This window comes from Hetaerina americana, unplaced genomic scaffold (genome assembly GCF_022747635.1).
Source record: "Hetaerina americana unplaced genomic scaffold, ioHetAmer1.1.p SCAF_19, whole genome shotgun sequence".
Taxonomy (NCBI): Eukaryota; Metazoa; Arthropoda; class Insecta; order Odonata; family Calopterygidae; genus Hetaerina; species Hetaerina americana.
This window is the reverse complement of record NW_027286752.1, coordinates 8,819,803-8,838,426: the sequence shown is the minus strand read 5'-3', so window position 1 is coordinate 8,838,426 and position 18,624 is coordinate 8,819,803. Positions and strand designations below refer to the sequence as shown.

General features: G+C 36.1%; 1 protein-coding gene across 1 annotated transcript in view; it reads left to right on the top strand.

Annotated features, from left to right (window-relative positions):
• Nucleotides 1-16,442, top strand: part of LOC139687339 (amine oxidase [flavin-containing] B-like) — a 54,585-nt gene extending 38,143 nt beyond the window's left edge. Inside the window, exons 3-9 of the mRNA XM_071584512.1 lie at nucleotides 8,411-8,613; nucleotides 9,036-9,238; nucleotides 9,771-9,907; nucleotides 10,525-10,645; nucleotides 12,451-12,668; nucleotides 13,491-13,721; nucleotides 15,275-16,442. Coding sequence (XP_071440613.1) covers nucleotides 8,411-8,613; nucleotides 9,036-9,238; nucleotides 9,771-9,907; nucleotides 10,525-10,645; nucleotides 12,451-12,668; nucleotides 13,491-13,721; nucleotides 15,275-15,517 — 1,356 coding nt within the window. The 3' untranslated portion in view covers nucleotides 15,518-16,442. The remainder of the gene's footprint in view (nucleotides 1-8,410; nucleotides 8,614-9,035; nucleotides 9,239-9,770; nucleotides 9,908-10,524; nucleotides 10,646-12,450; nucleotides 12,669-13,490; nucleotides 13,722-15,274) is intronic.
• The last annotated feature ends 2,182 nt before the right edge of the window (nucleotides 16,443-18,624 follow it).

Below are 18,624 nucleotides of genomic sequence, written 5' to 3'. Positions count from 1 at the left end.
TTTGTCCCTGGACCGAGTCGATTGCCTGAGAGAGGGTCTTACATATTCATCGCCGGCTTGAGATACCAATGGTCAAACAAATTGTTGAAACATTTCGCCCCGAGATCTCCGAAAATTCCACTTCATCCCGTCGAACGAAGTCACTTGGACTCGAATCCAAGGATAAAATCATTTCTTTCAATTGTCTTATTAATAAATAAGTTGAACAAAGAGGAATACGATATCCGAAGATTTGAATGTGGTGGGAGAGAAGACGAAGATTTTAGGTGAAATTTGAAAAACGCTGGGCACGTGGATGGAGATGATAAGAGAGGCAGGTGAAGTAGGAGAAATAGGAAGTGGGGAACTGGAGGTCACACTACAACGGATAACGGTGAGCAAGTGTGGAGGAGGATGACAAATTATAGGTGTTTTGGATAGCATGAAGGCGGATGGAAGTTATGGAGAACCAAACATGCAAATGGTGCAGGAGGAAGTCAGTGCGATATTTATTACGCAACTATTGTAAGGTATCATTAAAAACCTAACGTTGACAGTAGTTTACAACCATGAAACTACTTATAATGATAACGAAAGAGGAATATCCACTGGTTAAACTTATTAGAAGTTAGTTTTTAAATGTGTGCCATATTTCACAACATATAACATATAAGTTGTGAAATACGCCGCACGTTACTCATCATCCATCGCTATTTCACTTGATCAAGCGGAGAGCAATTAATTAAGAAGTTAATAAGATATATATATATAACTTATATGAATGTCTCACGGATGTGAATAATAATGTGCTGCTAGTGCTATCTTGATATAAATTCTAATCTTGATAGATAAATAAATAAATATATAATATTTATTTATGTATCATTATAAATAAAATCTACTGGAAGTATCACAATAAAAATTTCACAACAACTTCCGAGCATCATGAAGACAAGCACCTTAAAATAAAACATATGAAACAAGAATTCAAACCGTATTTGACCTTAAAACTTTAAAATTCGGAAAACGAAAGATTAAAGACGTAATAAAATATTTTAGGGATTAGTTAGGCTTAAGTATTCTTCACTAGGTTCATTCCTAGATTGTCCTTTATTGTTCTCCCTATATTGTACGAGGGTCATCCGGAAAGTAGTACCCGTTCGTGCCGCATGAAGTGCTGACGACGCGAGTAGCCGCTGGACGAGGTCAGATAGCTTCAGTGGCTTGTCTGCCTTCTCTGAGCCAAGTTGCGTGACGCTAGCATTGCCTGTGTTGTTTCTGTGATTGTTTACAATGTTTAAAAAAATTGAGAACGCCGCCAGTTGTGAAGTGAGGGCAGTGATTAAATTCCTCAATGCAAGAAACGTTCGCCCATGTGATATTCATCGCCAATTAAAGGAGGTGTATGGAGACAATGTAATGGACGAGTCGTCTGTTCGGCGGTGGTGTCGCAACTTCAACATGGGGAGGGGGAACACACACGACGATGAGCGTTCGGAGAGACCGTCTGTCATTACAGACCAACTGGTGAGCTCAGTTGACGAATTCGTGAGGAACGATCGGCGCGTCACAATTGATGACATCTGTGAGCATTTTCCCAATGTTTCTCGAACAATTGTTCATGAAATTGTTAAACACCATCTGCATTATGCAAAAATTTGTGCAAGATGGGTCCCTCGCGTATCTCAATGAGCTGGCGGCGAAGGACTATGCAGCAGGAATACAGAAACTTGTCACACGTTATGACAAATGCCTTAATTTGCTTGGAGATTATGTTGAGAAGTAGTTTAAAGTATCCTCTTTCAAATAAAATTTTTTATGTTTGTTAATATTTACTTTTGTGTCTTTATTTCACGAACGGGTACTACTTTCCGGATGACCCTCGTATATTGCCAAGACAATCTATTTGTTGTAATGTATTTTGTTTCAATCTTGGCTTTGCTTTCAATTGGCAATCAATGTTGGCTTTATTTATGCCAGTCAATTAGGGGTTAGGTGATCAAATAGACTCCATAGTCTCCGTATCGCCCAAAATAAATACGGCTATCTATCTATCTCTAAATCCTTCATTTGATTTAACCTTAAAGCGTAGCCCTGAAAAAGACAAACATTTTATCATTTCATGCCTCTCGAAACACCAATACATTTCCTAATTATGGTCAAAATATCTATTATACATTGCACAAACAACAAATTATTGGAAATTTTAATTTATTCGGTGTTTTTCGTAATTTAAGACATTTTCCAGGGACATAAGTTGGCATTTTGGTATTTTAGTATCCAATTAGTAGTTAAGGGCAGCAAGGTACCATGGAGTTTCTCCGCGGCACTCCCCTTACATTCTTGAGGATAATATTTTTTCCTCACTCCAAGTACAAGTCACTTTTAGCGATGGTTCGTAACTTTTCTTTCAAATTTGATATTAAATCTACCAGAGTTCCCAATTTCAACAATCTGGGACTTTTATAAGTACGCTAAATATTTTGGACAAATATGCATACAGGCACTCTATAATGTATGTAGAGAAAGATCATTTGTTTCCCCACTTCAATAAATAATGAAGTACTTGAGCAAATGAGTTCTTGTGGGCAAGGAAAGTTCAATCGGTGATTTCCTGAAAACTTTCAAAATTTCACGGTCAAGGTATTGACTAAAGATGCCGTTGCAGGTAGTGGATGCTTTTTTTAACCAGGTCACAAATATTTCTCCCACTCTAATATGCTGCAGAGGAATCGTTCTTTTTAAATTGAGGAGCTTACAACCAATTGCCTCACCCTAATTATGCATGAAGTTAAGTATGCATTTATACTCAAAGCTTCAATGCTGTTAATCAATTAAACCAATTTAGATAGTTTCGGGGGCTGATAAAAATGTATGGCTGCGATGGAAAATAATAACGATGTTGAATATTATCACAAAGAGATTTACTCTGATAAATTATAAATTAAAATCACTTGAAATATTAAATCTGGAGTAATCGACCCGTTTCTTTTTCTCGGACATAGCTTCCGCGATACATTATTTTATGTAATGGAGCTCCCCCCGAATAGCATATTATGTTGATTTGTACCCCTCCATAAAGGAACATTTTTCGCTGTAAAAATTATTGCCATAGGGTTTCCATTGCTCACCAACTTAAATTTCATCATTTTTCTTAAAATATCGCGGTGAAAATATTGTGTGCAATATTTCATGACCTTCATGTATGTCATATCCTGATTTCATAGGCGACCCGGTGTATTTTATTCTTACCGCCGAAAATCATCATAATTACTTTGCTAAGGGTATCCAGTCGACCAACCAAATGACTTTTACTGCATTGAGACGATTGGAATTTATCTCATAGTACTGACTACTAAGAGACCGGGAAATATCAATTTAAGGAAAAAAATGTACTTAATTCGGGTCTTATCAAGGAGGCCAATGGAAATAAAAAGTTTTTCTTTGAAATTCCCTAAAAATGTCAGCCTTGTTGCAAGCCCACCTTTAGACTATGCATTATAAAATATTTAGAGGTATTAAATAGAGCGCTGGTTCTTTGAAAACGGAAGAATTGTACCGAGCATGCTAGAAAAGCTACGTTGAAGGAATAGGAATGAGCATTGAGAAAGATTAGAAAAACGCACGAGACCAATTAGAGTGTGCCGATGGGTGCGACCCACTACAACTAGCAGGCAGCAACATAGGGGCATTGAATCGATTTGAGGAATATAATATTACGATCAAATGAGACAATTTACCAGGCAATACTCATTGGGTTGCTATTGATGTATAAAAAAAATCAGAGAAACTTCAACAGCGAAGCGTTAGCGTTCTTTAACAGGGACGCTGGAAAATTCCCAAATATTATTCTCATTTAGAGAGAAAGTGCATATTTTTAATTGTGTTCCTTCTGTTAAGATTCGCTAAACGCGGCTTAACCATCAACTAAATCTACGGAGTCTAACTTTTTCGTAAAACTTTTTTACCATGGCCAACCCTTGAATAATAAAAATATATCTGTCATAACTTTACCAGGTGTTATTCCGTGCAGAAGCGGAGAAAACAGAAAAAAATAACATATAAATTGTTGAAAATTTCAAAAATCAAAGAGAAAGCCTTAATTGTTCAAGGTGGAGGTAAAAATCACGGAAACTGTCAAATTTCCAAGCTGTGGCCTCGCCGTTTAATCGACTTGAACAAATATATTTTTTCAATTCTGAAACCATAGAGGTTTTATTATATCACCCAATTCAACTTGAACCAAAAAGATCAAATCTTTAATCTTTGAGCACAAAATGCCTACCTTGGCAACCGTCAATATGCCGGAAGTTCCAACTTGGAACGGAGATCGTGCTAGCTGACGGTAGGAGACGCTCGAATATATTTATGCGTCATTGCTGAGAATTTTATTAAGAGTAGGAATGGAATATCTAATCGTGCTTGCAGTCTTGCCGGGCAGCCGGGATAGTTGGTACGAGGTCTGTTCAAAAAGTTCACAAACTTTACTTATTACGAAAACAAATACTTCATTAACAAATTATTGGTCAGGGTCTCTTTCAAATTAGTCTCCTCCTCAACGTATATACCTATATCAACGGTGTTTCAACTCTTTGAAACAACGAAACTCGCCGGCCTGTTCAGTCCTTACCCAGACGCCAGTAATCAGTTGGAATTATCATACGGTAATAGTACGTATTCACTGTGTGAAGGGATAGGTACTGCGTGTACTATCGCAGGCTTTTCGGTTCCTCGGGAACCTCCTGAGACACGAAGAGGTAGGATATGCCACCAAGGGTGCCCTGCAGATAAAAGCATGACTTGAATTATCTGACCTGGGTTGTTTACCTTTTTTACCTTATTCTCTTTCACTCGCCGACAATTGAAGTTGCCGACTGAAATGCTAATAAATTATAAACCGTTACTCAAATCAGGAGATAAAAAGTCAACGGTTGCCCATCGAGATACTAAGACCTCGAAAAACTAAAAAAATATTTCTTCCGAGCACTTGTGTCAGTTAGAAATATTTCTGAATGGATTCCACACTACAAATAACTATTTCCAGAGGCAATAAAAACTCTCGAACAAAACTCGCGGGTGCCTTGATGAAAAGTGACGGTGTCGTAAAACTCAGGAGGAAAAACAATTACGAGCTTCACGAGCAGTTGTCCAGTCGATACGTGCACTCGCTGTTGTTTTGCGCTCGACCCGACAGACGTAGAGACGACGGACGCCACTGGACGAACACAGGCACATTATTGGGAGAAAACTCGAGTTGTCCATTATCCCGAATCAGATATTCGAGGCATTTACGACATCTCACGCAACGCCTTATCTGAGATGTTTCCACTTGATTTACTTTCTTTCGAAGACGTTTCCTCCGCCCGATGTGCCTTTAGCACGCAATAATTGTTCCCATCGCGTGCGAATTAACCCAGTATCGCTTCAGAGCAGAAATGCAGCAGTGCGTGCAGTTCATCAATACTTAAAAATAACACAATATACATCTTTATTAACATGGTATACTTGTATAGTTCGCCATAATTATAAACAGTGCAGAGTGACTATTTTCACACGGGACAGAGTGACTATTTTCATTTTTTCTATAAATGGTGAAAAAACAGAATATAGCACACGAATATGCATATATTGTACGAGTACCTACAATTTTGACTTTTGTTACTAAGCTCCTTCCACATGACCTTTTATAACGCTCCCATCGAGCTGTGGTGACGTCCTTTCAGCACAGATTTGAGGCTGGGGAAGAGGAAGAAGTCTGGTGGGGCATTGTTTAAAAATGTTGGAACCTCACTCATATGGTCGAGAAGATCTTGGCAGATCCACTTCCAAGTTTCCTTTTGTTCGTCCGAGAGTACTCGTGGCTCCAACTTCGCACACACTTATCTCATGCCCATGTTTTCGGTCACAAGTCGATACACGTCACTTTTAGGGATGGAAAATTTATCAGAAACCATGCTAACTTTTAATCTATGATTCCAGTCCAACATTTGATTTTGTTTATCATTTTCTCTTACCCTTTGATGCCGCCTAAAAAATTCCTTGCTATTTGCATCAACTTTTTAGGTCTTAGAAAATCCTGAACGTTCGACATCTTCAACATCTTCTCTACCCTCCCGAAAAAACTTGTGCCACTCAAAAACACCCGAAATACCCATGGCTTCATCACCATAAGCTGCCTTGAGCATGTCATAAGTCTCTTTCCCGATATTTCCCATTTTCACGCAAAGTTGATGGCGTAGCGCTGTTAAAATAACCGGTTCATGTCGCAGCGTAACGAGGTCACGTTATAGAGGTTTCGCAAACGAACTATCCGCACTCTGCAAAGGCTGGGACTGGGGCTACCACTGGCCTCCAGTCTTTTTTGAAACTCCTTTCCCTCACACCCAGTCAGAGAAACTGCCGCCCGTTCGTCCGTCTATCCGGGAAAAAATAAGTCGTTCTACTTTTGGGACAGACATTGTATATTTCACATTTTAAAAAATTGCATCCTTACGACAGACAATTTACATGTTTCAAATGAGAAAATGGAAGTCCCATCCAAGTTTTCCAAACAAGACTTGAGCATCAGCTGGCACCCTTTACGTCAGATAAAATGCTAAACAGAGACATGTGGGAGGGATTTTTTAGAAACCAGAAGGTATAAGAAAATGATGAGCAAAATAAAAGGTCGGATGCTTCAAAGGATGACCAGTTTAGATAAACAAAGAATGAAGATAAACAACAGGGAACATTAGATTAAGTCAAACTGTTTGGTGTTTTCCCTATATGCACCAAATTAAGTGCACACACCTTCCTCATCCTATATGATATATAATGATGTGAATAAAATGTATTCCATACATCTGTCTGTTCGTTTGTTATAGATTCAATTAATATTTTGACTATAATCTAGTCCAATTAGTGCTCTATGGGCAAAGGCCAGATCGTGAGCCACCAAGCACTGGTATACAACTGCAAGGCACAGTTGGCTGTAAGGAAAGACATGGCCAATAGGTTTCAAAATAAGCAACTTCTATCGAATTCAATTGAAACAATTTTAAGTATTATGAGCATATACTCGCTCATATTTAAAGTTGCTTCTGTAAAGGTGGAGCTATTTGGTAAATACCTTGTACTGATTTCATACAGGCTATCTCACCTGCTAATACCATGCAATAATAAAACCTTCCTTGACAAAAAAAGGCTGTATCCATTGGCTTTAATTTTTAATTAAGCCTGTGGTCCATGAGAATATATGGGATCTCCCATTTTTAATAAGCCATGCACCATTAATTCTCTCATGTTTCTTTTCTCTTATCACTCAATACTTTTAACACATAATGTTATCGTACATTTTTGGCAGTTGTGGCCATGGGCATAAGTACCATTGTAGCATTAGATACTGCTAATTAAAACGTAGTCTGAAACCAATACCTAGATGAAGCATATGCCAGTATTAACATTCAGAATGGTCAGCAAACTTCTACACCAGACCACAAAAATAAAACCACAAAATAGACTATAAAAATGATGAGTTCCAAACACCACCCTTTTTATCCATAGATGAAAAGGAGGTACTTCATATTCTAGGCAAACTCATTTCCATGCCCCTGAATTGGCTTCCATTTCATTCCCTTCAATTTTCAACTTCCCCTTTCCAATAGTAGCCTTTCTTGGAGGCAGCTAGTATATTACCTCTGTATATATTGCTGATGCTGCATAACAACAGAGGCCAGGTGGGTAGGAAAAATGAGTCATGCAGGTGAAGGGAACAAACCTTTCAGCAATAAAATAAATTTTATGAGTATTTGTTACAGAACTACTAGCTCATAGTAAAGCCCTGCATGGAATTGGAGCTTATTTATAAGTATCAAAAATTTGATCTCCTGATTTTCCAAGTGATGTCAAAAATCTCAACTCAAAAGTGGAATGAACATATTTTGAATTTGGAAGAAAAAGTTATAAGTACTGTTTTAAGGCTGGTAAACTAAAATTATTCTGTGAGCATGAAATGGAATTAGGGAATCTAAAATTTTATTTTTTTCTATTGTAATAAGTCATCCCTTTAAATTTCTTGCCAGCAAAAACTCACCCCTTCATGATTAAGAATGGCCCAGCAAGAAACTTGTCATCTCCTGATAAATGAGATTGTGACAGCATCATCCCACAATTGTAAATAATTAGGTCTATGCTATCTCATTACACATATTCACCAAAATAGTGGCGAATGACTGCATAACATCTTATCAAAATTTCATTCATAATATCAGCCCAGAAATGTTTTTTTTTGTTAATTGGTAAGGTATCCACATACACTGTGACAATTCTGAAGCATACACAGGCATAATCTTCTAATGAGGTTGTTCTAATAGCATCATACTCGTGTATATACTAGCATCAAATCAATCAAAATAAATGCTATGTAACAATCTCAAAGATGATTCATTTTTAGGGATGGACACATCGTTACCAAACCACATGGCCAACATTCTGGTGGTCAAACCCAATAGCTGGTTGGGATGTGCGCTACGTGACAAATAAAATGGATGACATGGCTGCAACCATTCCAATTAGAGAGCCATGGAAAGCCCCAAAGGCTGCTGAATGGGACCAAATAACAGTTCAGGAGTTTTTACAGAAAACATGCTGGACCAAGTAAGGCCTTTCTCAAATCCAATTATTTCCTCATCCCATGATTTACTCAGAACAATCAAATTCCCTCAACTGAATCAAGTTATATGGCCATTTTAAATTCTTGGCTCTCAAAATAAACTACAAACATTTCCTGTCAGTAGCTAAAATAGATAAGCGATAAGTATTTTCAACTAGTTCTCCATATATGCCCTTTTTTCACAACCTATATCATGAGTGAATGCAAATACTTAACATCAGTTTTGTGTATAAACTGCGTGTTCATGAGATTCACTATTTTAAAGGAATGAATACATATGGTATAAAAAAACACTATAAAGTCATTAACATCCAGACAAGGTGTTTAGCTTTCCATGATTTATGCTTTCTAAATCATCAAAAAAATCTTAGGTTTAAATTATAAAGTGAAATCTACAATTTTTCAGGGATGCTGTTGAGTTCATGAAAGCCTTATGTTGTCTCAACAATACGGCTGAATCATACCAGATGTCTCTTCTGTTTTACCTCTGGTACATGAGACAGGGCAACAGCCTCCTTCGCCTTTGGTATATTGATGGAGGAGCTCAAGAACGCAAGATTATTGGGGGCACACAACAAATATCCTTACGCATAGCAGAGTCACTAGGAGGTAAGTACCCTTCCGAATTCCTTCATATGCATAAACAACAGCCATTAGCAGCCAAGAGAAAAAAATAGCCATAATGAAGCCTTTGGAAATGTTATACTTATGGTTCAAAATTTCAGCATTTATTATCGTTATTCCAAAACACCTAACTACATCAGTAAGGCTGATTCCATAAATGAAAAAATTTCTCTGAAATGAAGTAATGTCTTTTACACCTTGTCATGATTTTTTCAAAGATTTGGGAATATTTCATATGGGAAATTCAATCAATTCGTGAAATTATTACATTTATCCAATTTCATCAAATTTCTTGTCGTTTCTTTCAATGCAATATTGGTATAAAACTATGAAATTTAAAGTAAATTCACCACAATTTCAGCTTCTCATTCTCCATACTCAATGAGACCTGAAACAAACGCCAATGCAGAAACTTGAAGGCAATTGTACATAGATATGTTCACAGATTTATGCTTTATTTTTATTTGCAACAACAGATATTACTTTACTGCGAATTATCTATTTTTTCTTCTTGCAGAACGGGTGAAACTGAATGATCCTGTGGCTCAAATTAATTATGATGGGTCAGCCAATGGCTCAGTTACCATTAGCACTCTCTCAGGAAAAGAATATAAAGGCTCACATGTAATTCTAGCAATGCCACCTTGTGTTCAGGTATGCTTTCAAGGTTATGGTGTATGAATCTATGATACACAATGTTTGCTCCTTACTCCTGAATGTTTACTGTTGTATTCCCCATGAAAAGAACTCTTGGTACAAGTTCATTCACCACACTTATGACCATGACTATAAATAAAAATGGCTACTGCAAGGGTAAAAAATTTTCCAGAGCTGGATATTGAATCATAACACATATTTTTCTTGCTAACATGATCTACTGAAATCGAACATTCTTGTCTGCTGCATATTTTGTCCAGGGAGTGAAAAATACATAGCTTTATTCATGATACAAGCTTAGATATTCACTTTGGATTCTTTTTGCAAATTACTTCTTTCGGCTTCACATTAATACATGCTCTAAGAAGTAGCCTAAGTACACACTGAGAGACTAGCTAGTTCACCATGAATAGTTCGGGGCATTTTGGCATAGAATCCAGATGAAAACGTCCCCACACTCCGTGCTAGCTTTCAGGTCAAATTACTGAATACACATCAGTCAAAAGGAAATTCAGAAAAATGGGATTATTTTTATTATTGGACATTATGAGTAAATATTCTCACTGCATCTGGAGAGTAGAAAGATGAATAATTCCTGAACTTTATACTTTCAGATGAAGATTCATTTCAATCCACCACTTCCACCATTGAGGCAACAGCTTCTTCAGCGAATACCAATGGGGACTGTGGTGAAATGCTTAGTATTCTACAATCATGCATTTTGGGTTGACAAAGGTTATTATCTACTTTTAATTCACCAATGTGTCATTGATATTTGAAAAGAAATATCTTTACTATATTAAAAAATAGAAAATTTTAATATTGTTCTAAGAGAACTTCAGTACTTTTAAAATCAGAAATATCCAGATCTGCCTTTTTAAAACAAAGGTTGTAATATTTTCAAATTATATTCCATTGAACATGAGGAAAATGTCATTCAAAAAAAAACTTCAACCGATTAAAAACTAACCCCTTTCCGAGGTCATCTGATTTCTTTTACCAAATTATTGATCAACCATTGATTTCTAATCTCGAATGAGCATTAATATTTTATTATTGTCACTGATTGTATTCTATATGTAATAGATAGGTTGATGGTCCTAGAAAAGCTGTTTCACAGGGTCCTGGTCTATTCCTCTAAGCCCTACCTCTAAGACCCCTAAGCCCTAAGGCTTTCCATTCATTTCTAATCTCAAATAAGCATTAATATTTCATTATTGTCACTGATTGTATTCTATATGTTATGGAGAGGTTGATGGTCCTAGAAAAGCTGTTTCTCAGTGTCATAGTCTCTTAGGGACTAACCACCACTAGACCTCTAAGCCATCTAACACAACACTAAACACCCCAACAGACCTCTATCATGATAAGCAATTTTCAAAACAACTTACTTTCTACCTTCATTCTGTCCTAACTGACAAATCTTTTCCTCTCCCTATTGCTTACACAACATTCCATCTACCACAGGATTCAACATTCTATTGTCACTATATATGCCCCTTATCCACTTATCCTATTCCGGAAAACAAGACTTTTAAACAAACTATGTACCAAAAAAATTAATAACACAAAATAAAATAATTATAATTTTGAAAGATCTACCCATTCCTTCTCATTGAATGACTTTAATATATGTATTATTTCTTATAATTATATTTTTAAGATTTACTCTTCAATTGGTAAGAATATCTATAGTTTATTTCAAGTATAAGTACCCAATGATCAACAGATTAAAATTTCTTATTATATGATGCCCTATTCCTCAATCTGTAAATAGAAAGCTATGTACTTGTAGCCTGATAAGGCATTCAGGCAATAAGATTTCAATCTTTCCCACCCAAAAATTAGAGCACGAAGAAATAACAGCATATCCGAGCATATGCTACAGAAATAACAAACCATATAAATTTCTTTAAAGTATACATACAATCGTTTTATCAATCCATTTAAATGGAGAATATCACCACATACCCATTCACAATTTTTACAGTGCTTCACAAGGTAATGCACACACAACCATGATAATGTAAAGGATGGATAATGTTAATAATAGAAAAACCAATTCACTAAAGCACCAGTTCTAGAACCTCCATTGAGTCCCAATGAAGAAATTCCACTGGATGTCTATTCATGACTGCAGTCTAAATGGCTAGCCCAAGAGCTCTTTGACATGGTCAACTTGGCTTTCATGAAAATCGTCATGCATGTTCATACACCTAAAAGAGAAACTAATGAAAATGTGTGAATCTAGCTTAACAATTACTGACTATAGTGCAAAACAAATTTGGAATCATCATCACTCATGAATTATGATAGAGATAAAGTAAGGGGTGACCTAGAGTGAGGCCAAGCTTGCTGGAAGAAATTTTCATCTTCTCACTATAAAAACACTCAACTTATGATACAACATTCAAGGCATATTTGACAATGGATGGAAGAAAAAAGTGTGATGTAATTCATGTTGGATAACATAGGAAATGATAGATAACATTAGGCTCTCTCTACTAATGAGTAATTCCATTCTTATTGTGAATTCTCAGGACTGAATGGCATGGTGACATGCCACGATGATTTAGAAGTGGTCGGAAATGCAGCTGAAGACATTAAAGATGCAGGAGTCCCAGGGCTACTGCCAGGCCTCATCTGCTTTATTTATTCGAAACGTGCCTTGGAATTGTATCAGCTGAATTTGGAAGCAAGGAGGGATGCTGTGTGTGCTTCTTTAGCCAGAATGTATGGGTGCCCTGAAGCCTTGAAGGTAAACAAAGGGATACATATTATAATGAAATATTTAAATTACTAACGTTAAGATAAATTTAGATCTAAGGATAGTTTAAAACTATATTTGAGTAACCCTAGAAGCAATGCAAACAAAATGCGCACATGATTAATTTCCCAAACCAGAGGTGGCACATATTTTCTTTCAAGGAAGCATTGATTCACAGTGTACCCCCTATATCTAATACATACATCCTTCAACAAAATATAAACACACTATAAATATATTTTAATGCTAGCACAATTACCTGGAATGATTCTCCGCTGAAAGTTTAGACTCAAGTTGTTATTACTGATTTAAAGAGAACTGTTTCTTTGTTTTCACCACATATCCAAAGAATAAACATTATTTCCACCGGTGATCTCTGATTTGGGTAATGATTAACCAAAACACCCCCTCTGATGATGAATAAAGAAGTACACAAATACATACACTGTTTTCATTTAAAGCATTACTCGATGCTGAAAACCATTTGAATCTCATTCTAAAGTGAAGATTATTTTGCATGAAATCTCATCATAAACATGCTTTCCTATTTAAAAATGCCCATATTAGGTTACTGAGAGCACGTAATGCATATTTTCTTTAAAAATGATTGAGATCAAAATTACAATTACAGAAATTCAAAGAAACCAAGCAATGTTAGCAGTTTACGGACAACATTAATAGACATACTTTTCTTCCAGCTTCACAATCCAATGACCGAGTTTTTTACTCAATGTGCTACAGTAGATGCCTGACTGTAAATTGAATTTAACATTCTTAACTGTGATGAATTATGATATCCTCCAATTATTTCAGCCCACACACTATGTTGACAAAATATGGGCAGCTGAGCAATACATTGGAGGCTGCTACACAAGTTACTATCCCCCTGGGGTCCTGACACACTATGGGCCTGCCCTGAGGGAGCCTCTACCCCCTCCACCAGCACAATGCTCCCGCATCTACTTTGCCGGCACAGAGACTGCATCTGTCTGGACTGGATACCTCAGTGGGGCTGTGGAGTCAGGAGAACGAGCCGCAAGAGAGGTTTGCATCAGAGACAACACACACGTGTCTTTCAGTGAGAGGTGGCAGGCTTCATTCAAATGCCATAATTTATAGTACACATGGGATGCTTCAAGAATAATTCATTTCAGGGCTAACAAATTCACAAAAATTATCATAGGGAAAGAGCATCAATAGGGAATCTAAAAATATTTCTGTTGATACTGCAATAAATTGCGACGAATTTCTATTAATTTTCCAGAGGTCAATTGAAGTTTTCTTCTATTGCCTTTTATTCCGGATATGGAATCATTTTTCAACAGACTTTCAATATATAATTGACATTTTAATGATGGAACCTTATGAGAAAAGTCTGACTTATACACTCTCACATTGCAATTCATATGCATGTCATTTTGTAGTAGTAACAACAATATATATTTAAGTATTTCCTATGATATGGCTAAGTAAAATGCCTCAGTTGTGGGGGGGCAAAGTTCATTTAATCCTTCAAGAAGGGTGATAAAATGTTGCTACACCTTGTTCATCTACTCCTTTTATCAATTTATGGTTGGTTTTCAAATATCAAGTTATGGTTATGGTTTTGAAATATATGCTATATGAGACTCCAGATTATGCAATAGCTATCCCATGACAGTCTATTCAAAATTTATGAAGCTATTTCTGAAAGAAACAGAAGTATTAAATGAACTTTTCATATCTTCATATGAACTTCAATACCTGTATATTTCTCTCTAATTTTTGTAAATCCAATTCCTTTCATTTTTTTGGGTTGCTTATATAAATATGGATGTGGTTACCCATGTTTATGGGACCAATGAGTCATTGCCTTTATATTTCTGTTAAAGGAAAAAATTTTCCGACCATTTAATGAGCACATTAGGTGCTCTGGAAAAAGATCTCTTTGCATATCTACACACTGAATTGCATCAGAACTGGTCAGTATGTCCGTGGACTGTCATTGGATAGCTATTGCATAATCTGGAGTCTCATATATATATATATATATATATATATATATATATATATATATATATATATATATATATATATATATATATATATATATATATATACATACACATATATATACACATATATATACACATATATATACACATATATATATATATATATATATACATATATATATATACACACACACATATATATACTTACATACATATATATGTACATATATGTATGTATGTGTGTCTGTGTATATATATATACATGTATATATATGTATATATACATATGCCAATAGTGTCTTCCCTTCCTCTTATAATCCCCATGAAATCCAATAATATCTAATACACACAATCTTCACAAGTGTGATACTGCATTGATATCTTCTTGGTTCTACTCCCCTAATTCATGGTCAACATTGTTGACTAAAATAATGGTATACGATTTTTTTCATTACAAACTGGCTATAGGATTTCTCTACCTGAAAAACAAGGCGAGCTAAAAATGTCAACAACTAAATTATAATGCATATTAATACATATTAAAAGGAATCCAAATCAATGGAAAATAATGTATATCCCATTAACACTTTCTGTTTCTCTTAGGTTCTACATGCAGAAGGGCTAATACCACATGAAGAGGTTTGGGTTGAAGAGCCTGAGAATGATGAGATTCCTCATGTAAATCTACAGCGGTCACTACTGCAGAAGTTAACTCCGCCAATCGGCCCAACTCTGGTGCTGATTTCACTTGCAGCATCATTCCTCCTCCTAAGGCGAACCCAGTGCAGGACTGTTTTGCCAAATTTCCGAGTCCTCTGTCATCGCTTCTACCTCATGCATTCCTGAGCACACATCAAGTACTGCTTGCACCTCATACTCTTGATTTGTGCAGTGAAGTTCAACTCCTGACTCTTCAATTCTATCACAAGTGCAGTACTTCACTGAGTCAGCATTAAACAAATGTGACTCACATAAAATCAAGACAGAGTTTGGAGTGGGATCACCTTCAAGCAAGTACAAAAGAGAATGAATGTCTGGCTATACTAATATTTCAAAATATTTACCTTATTCAGGAAAATGAAATGAAGAGTAATAGCACATAAGTTCAAGTTGTGTACAGATTGCGAATTTACTGTGAATAAATGTCAAATCTTTTCATGCCCTTAGAATTTTTTGGGTGATAATTTAATCTCACTGCTGAACGATTTTTCAAAATTTTTAACCCTCCATCCTGAGGATCTGAAGCCAAAGACTACCCAAAAAATGTCCTATTATATGAAAATATCATAAGAAATAATTACACAAAATCATCATTTCAGGGATATTATTAATTTAAGTTGCCTCGGTGCACTACGGATGAGCTTCGAGAAAAAATCCTTCAGATTAAACAGACAATGAAGTCTCAAAATACCCTAGGGATCCTAAATATTTTAATAAAATTAAATGAAAGCTATATGCAGTTGAATGCACAGTATATCAAACCAACTGTCAGGTTGACAACTGTGATTTCTACATGGAGCTCTCCATTACTGCTGGAACAAATACTAATTCTATATATAACATTAAACTCCTTAATCTCTGCTAGTCAATCATGCACAATGTTTATATGACTTTGATAAATCTTCATTTTAAGAATATCCTGTATAGTTAACTGACTTTATCATCACCAAGGGGATAAATAAAGACATTCACAAGAAACTAGGGGGCAGTGAAGAATTCCTAGTTGCAATTACATATCTTTGGATTGAAAATAATGATGACAACCTTCACTAAGCCTGCATCATGTGATCATTGATAATACTGAAGTCCAGTACACTAAAGCCTTAGCACTTTTAGCAGTGGAATAAATGAGGAGTTCAATTGATGGTACAGGAATAAATAATTGTGATTTGGACCAAGACCAAATTTTTCACTCACAAAAACTTAAAACCTAACATTATAGGCAGTCACCTGTCTGTATTCTGTATGTACTACTAAAGCATATAAACAGACGACATAGCGCAATAATCAATGTGTAAAATTTCTGAAGGAAATCAATTTGATTTGACTCTTTATTGTTTGGTGTCCATTTGCTCCCCCACATGCTGCCACCACTGCAAATTGATTCATACAAATTTATTTAATATAAAATATATTCTGTAATAACTTGCTTTGGCATTATCATTTAATGAGGCATTTATCAACTTAAATCAATACACTGGGGAATATTAGTGCGTATTAAATCTATAAAAATGAGACCATTCAGACGACACACTATTATCCATTTCAACCTTAAAAATGCACAAATCACATTGAACAAAAGAGTGCCTATTGTGACAAATATATTGTTGCACAGGAGGTCTTGTTATTGGAAGCAGTGATATGACAAGGTCTTCAAACTTCATACAAAGAAATGATAGAAGATAACTAATGTATAGAGTGAATTCATTGCTAGCCACAAGATGTTCAACAGAATGGTTATTAATCCTGAAGGCTATGAGTCAATTTATACACCTATTTGTAAAAATAGTTGTGCCTTAAAAGCACTTTCAAGGATGAGCTGTTTGAGTCATGTATATGAAGTAAATTAGTCAAAATACGAGGGTCATCCGGAAAGTAGTACCCGTTCGTGAAATAAAGACACAAAAGTAAATATTAACAAACATAAAAAATTTTTTTTGAAAGAGGATACTTTAAACTACTTCTCAACATAATCTCCAAGCAAATTAAGGCATTTGTCATAACGTGTGACAAGTTTCTGTATTCCTGCTGCATAGTCCTTCGCCGCCAGCTCATTGAGATACGCGAGGGACCCATCTTGCACAAATTTTTGCATAATGCAGATGGTGTTTAACAATTTCATGAACAATTGTTCGAGAAACATTGGGAAAATGCTCACAGATGTCATCAATTGTGACGCGCCGATCGTTCCTCACGAATTCGTCAACTGAGCTCACCAGTTGGTCTGTAATGACAGACGGTCTCCCCGAACGCTCATCGTCGTGTGTGTTCCCCCTCCCCATGTTGAAGTTGCGACACCACCGCCGAACAGACGACTCGTCCATTACATTGTCTCCATACACCTCCTTTAATTGGCGATGAATATCACATGGGCGAACGTTTCTTGCATTGAGGAATTTAATCACTGCCCTCACTTCACAACTGGCGGCGTTCTCAATTTTTTTAAACATTGTAAACAATCACAGAAACAACACAGGCAATGCTAGCGTCACGCAACTTGGCTCAGAGAAGGCAGACAAGCCACTGAAGCTATCTGACCTCGTCCAGCGGCTACTCGCGTCGTCAGCACTTCATGCGGCACGAACGGGTACTACTTTCCGGATGACCCTCGTAATAGGTAAAACGGGGGCTAATTGCTACGGCATTTTGAATCCCATTGAACTTGATCTGTGAATGCATGACTTCATAATACCACCGGTGACATGAATGTACAGTTAGATTGAAATTATTCCTTGCTTCACTGATTTGAATTTCTATGCTTGAAGAGTTGATTGCAAAAGTATATGTTAGTTGAATATGCAACACAAGAATAAAAGTCATTCTTCAAAAGGCATCATGAACTTTATGCATGAAAGTAGTAGCACTTTACACCACAGATAATTTTGAGTGAAAACACTGAGAAGGCACTTTGCTAATGCAATGATACATTTATAACTTACCAGTTTGTTTCTGTGTACCCTGGTTCAGATGAGCAATCACTGAAGCTGGATAGTAAAAATATATAATTGTGCAGACCAAAGCTCTACACCAATTTTTCTTTAACTTTAAGTATGAGATTATTCCATGATTTTGAAATTTAGCTGGCATTGTAATATACACACTCATTGTCCCAGGTCTGGTAGTTAAAAATAAAAACAAATGTACAGGAAGTAATCTTTATTATAGGTAGTAAAATTTCAAACAACAAAATTATTCTGTTACAAAATGCACATCAGTCTTTTCACAATACCTGC